This window comes from Cucurbita moschata, unplaced genomic scaffold (assembly GCF_002738365.1).
Source record: "Cucurbita moschata cultivar Rifu unplaced genomic scaffold, Cmos_1.0 Cmo_Scf00070, whole genome shotgun sequence".
Lineage (NCBI taxonomy): Eukaryota > Viridiplantae > Streptophyta > Magnoliopsida > Cucurbitales > Cucurbitaceae > Cucurbita > Cucurbita moschata.
The window spans coordinates 369,629-373,391 of NW_019268586.1; the positions used below are offsets into that span (position 1 = coordinate 369,629).

The 3,763-nt window shown below is 34.9% G+C and overlaps 1 protein-coding gene and 1 non-coding gene across 2 annotated transcripts; one reads left to right on the top strand and one right to left on the bottom strand.

Moving 5' to 3' along the window:
- Positions 1 to 871: 871 nt before the first annotated feature.
- On the bottom strand, positions 872 to 3,385 carry LOC111438046 (60S ribosomal protein L37a). The gene is made up of 5 exons (XM_023076002.1): positions 3,271 to 3,385; positions 2,784 to 2,823; positions 1,460 to 1,548; positions 1,289 to 1,371; positions 872 to 1,179 (listed from the first exon to the last, which is right to left on the bottom strand). Exons 1-5 carry the CDS (start codon positions 3,271 to 3,273, stop codon positions 1,116 to 1,118), a joined length of 279 nt encoding a protein of 92 aa, XP_022931770.1. The 5' UTR covers positions 3,274 to 3,385; the 3' UTR covers positions 872 to 1,115.
- A 49-nt stretch (positions 3,386 to 3,434) lies between these two features.
- Positions 3,435 to 3,507, top strand: TRNAE-CUC. The gene has a single exon. It is a non-coding gene; the product is annotated as a tRNA-Glu (tRNA).
- The last annotated feature ends 256 nt before the right edge of the window (positions 3,508 to 3,763 follow it).

Here is a 3,763-nt window from a genome sequence, read left to right on the forward strand (position 1 = left end):
CTATTCTCTGTCTTTGCTTAGTTCCTTGGAAAGTGCTGTGTTCATATGAGATTTAGCATATACCATTGATTATGCCCATTTCCATCCAATTTCTTCGATGTTCAATTGTGCTAGAAGATCATCATTTTATTGACTTTTTCAGGTCTATTTTGCTTTCACAGTAAAAAATGGTAACACAATGAAAATGAATGAACACTAGAGGAGTAGGAGAGGACGCTAGGATGCACAATTTGTCCACATACATTGGTTGTCTATGATATTTCCAGTCAAAATCATAAATTAAAGTTGTGTAGGTTACTTATTATTATTATTATTATTATTATTATTAAATTCTTTTGGGGAAAAGTCTTTGGAAATATGAACAAAGATTCCAGGAGCCTTTGCCAATTCCCCAATATCAAAGAAATGGGATAAGCACAACGCCCTCCCAATCTGTATCGAAATCACATTCTCAGCTTTATTTTCGACCCTTTCCCTACCTGAAGGATCAAAGTACAACCAACTCGGCATATCCTATGCACATATATATGCATGCATATATATATATATATTTCAACTTTCATGTTTGAATATAAAATGAACTTTAAAATGATATATTAATAATTTTGTAACTTTTAATGTTGTATTTGTTAAGTTCTCAAGAACTTTCACTATTGTACATTTCATATATTTTAAATGTTTACGAATTAACTAATCTATCAAAGAAAACCCACGTTTAAGTTTAAGTTTAATGCTTAATGCTTAGAGACTAAACCTATCACTTCAAAATCATAATCATGAATTTTAAAAAATAATTTTAATGTGGACAGTAACATTAACTCTAGAAATCTGAAAAAGTTACGTGGACAATAGCATAGCAAACAAGTCATTCGATCAATTTCAACTTTCGCCACCAAATGCGTTACTTGAGTAAAACTCAATTGATGATCAATAGAATCTATTACAAGAAATTGGTGCGATATAAGAAATGAAGAAAAGATCAGTTTCAATTAACTTAAAATAACCAATTCCTACAACATTGATATGAAGATAAGTCTAGGGAGGGAGCAATCCTTTTCCTTTTAGAAAAAAAAAAAAAAAAGAAAGAAAAATATCAAATACGCAGTGAAGATGGCTTAGCTTTCAGTTTGCTCTCTCAGCCTCCTAATAGTGCTCCTCACTGTCACAGCACTAGCAGTGCTGTCAAAGGTACCAAAAATAACATCAAAATCAAATACATTTAAACAACAAAAACTGAAAAGGAACTTGAAAAAGAACAAACAAGAACAAAAAGAAGTAAGATCCTTACTTAAGAGTGTAAGCACCTCCGGCCTTCACTTTACCACAATCTTTGCAGCCCCAAATTCCAACTGCCTTCCTCTTAACTGCATACTGCAATGGGGAAGCATATAATTGGAACATGAAGACTAAGTGACTTGGAAATGAAAAACTTGGGCAAAAAAGGAGCACAACTACTTGCCTTTCCACAGAACTCACAAAAGTATTTGCTGTGCTGACTGACTTCCATCTTTTTAATCTGCTTTCTCAGACTGGCACCGTATCGGGTACCTGTTATCAGCCGAAGTTGAGAGAAGAAAATAGAAATCGAAAATCCTCCATGCAAAGAGGTGAGCCAGATATTATATACACATGAGTCTGCAGTTGTAACAACTCAAACCCACTGCCAGCAGATATTGTCCGCTTTGGCCCGTTACGTATCGCCATCAACCTCACGATTTTAAAACATGTCTACTAGGGAGAAGTTTTTACACCCTTATAAGGAATGCTTCGTTCCCCTCTACAACCGATGTGGGATCTCACAGCAGTTATAATCGTGATCACATGCAGAGATATATTCATAAACCAAGCAATAAGGTTTGTTGATGATATTGATGTATATGTCCCACATTACACACAACATTTTAAGTGTTTTTTAAACCCAAGACACACTGGTGCGGGCTTATGCATAAAGCGCAAAAAAAGACACAGGCTTTCTTTGGCAAAGCACACGATATACAAAGAACATAAAATATATAGATACATACATATATATACACACTAAGAAACACTGGGATTTTAACACAAAAACATATAAAGATGAACACGTGAAGAAGTAAGATAGATCGAAGGGAAATCAATTTTTTTCATTAAAAAGAAAAATAAATGCAGAAACTATTGAATTTAGGGATAAGATACAAATATCATTATTACTTTTACAATAATAATCCTTATGCTGCACTTAGTTAAAAGGTTAAAAAAAACTAAAGAATCACTAGAGGCATGTTGAGTGAGCGCCTCTATGCTTCTTGGAAGGCATGCGCCTTGGCCACGCCTTCCGAGAGGCGAGGCGCTCCAGCTGGACCTTGTGCCCAGGAGCACACCTCCCGCAACTTTAAGGAAAACAGTGAATCTTACTACGAATACCATAAATTAACAGTGCCATTTGATCAATTCCCAGATAAGGAAATTCTTTATAAGGTTTGACGTCTACATAAGAAAATTCTCTCTTTGATCTTAATAGTTACGGAAACTTATTAATAAATCTTTAAAGGTCGTCCATGACTTCTCTAAGATGAGAAATCAGGTAAAAATACTGCATGGCTCAGACAGGATACTAGGATAGTTTTCCTACGAATCAAGCAACTCACTGGAAATTCTTTGGATGAAACATAGAACCAAGGGCAGAATCAGAAGTAAGATAATTGAGTACGATAATACAAAAACAAGCATTCTCAAAGAAAAATAGTTATGTACGCCCAAGCTAATAAATTATAAATCATAAATCGAAATTATTAAATATTTACCATATTTTCCAACAATGCCTGCCTTCTTGGTTCTCTTTGTCTGTGTAAAAAACAAAGACATCAGTTTAAAACTTTTCACATCGAATGAAATATGAATGAAATATTCAATTCTCACAAAAGAAAGTTAAGCATTTCATTTTCAATACATAATTCGGATCTCGAAGTATCAAGAAATGCGTAAAGGTGTATATGAACAGCGTAACAAAGCACGAAGAAAAATCTAAAAAACAAAGCAAGCAGCACAGTTCCTACTGAAATCATGGCAGTTTCCATAGAACCATATCAACTACTCCCAAACTTTGGATTCAAGCTAATTGCATTGAAAAACACTTAATCCCTTCATGGAGCATCATTCATGAAATCTATCGGATAGTTGTGACAATTAACATGCTAACAGATAATAACAACCCATTGGAGTTCAGCACGGTGGTGAAAGATAAAATCAAACCAAAATACGCAATCTCTTTTTCGAAGGGAGAGAAATTACCATTTCTGCTCGGCCGACCACAATATCTCCGGGAGAAGATTTGGTGAAAGTGGGAAGAACTTGAACCAGAGAGAAACCCTAGAATACAATTTTGTTCCTTCACATAAAAGACCGGGTCAGGTCAAATAATTATATTATATAAATGATATTAAGTTGCACCAACATCCGTTGTAGTCTAGTTGGTCAGGATACTCGGCTCTCACCCGAGAGACCCGGGTTCAAATCCCGGCAACGGAATACTTTTTTTCTTTTTTTCCTAATTCCTTGTGAAGGTTTTGGGCCAATTTAATTGAAAGGCCCAAAACAGACAGGCCTGCCAAGATTCTATGTGGAGGCCCAATAAACAAAATTTTGATTTTCATTAAAATGACCAACTTTTTACTCAAATATCCGTTGTAGTCTAGTTGGTTAGGATACTCGGCTGAGACCCGGGTTCAAGTCCCGGCAACGGAACTTTTTTCCTTTTTTTTTTTTTTTTTTTTTTTTTTATTTT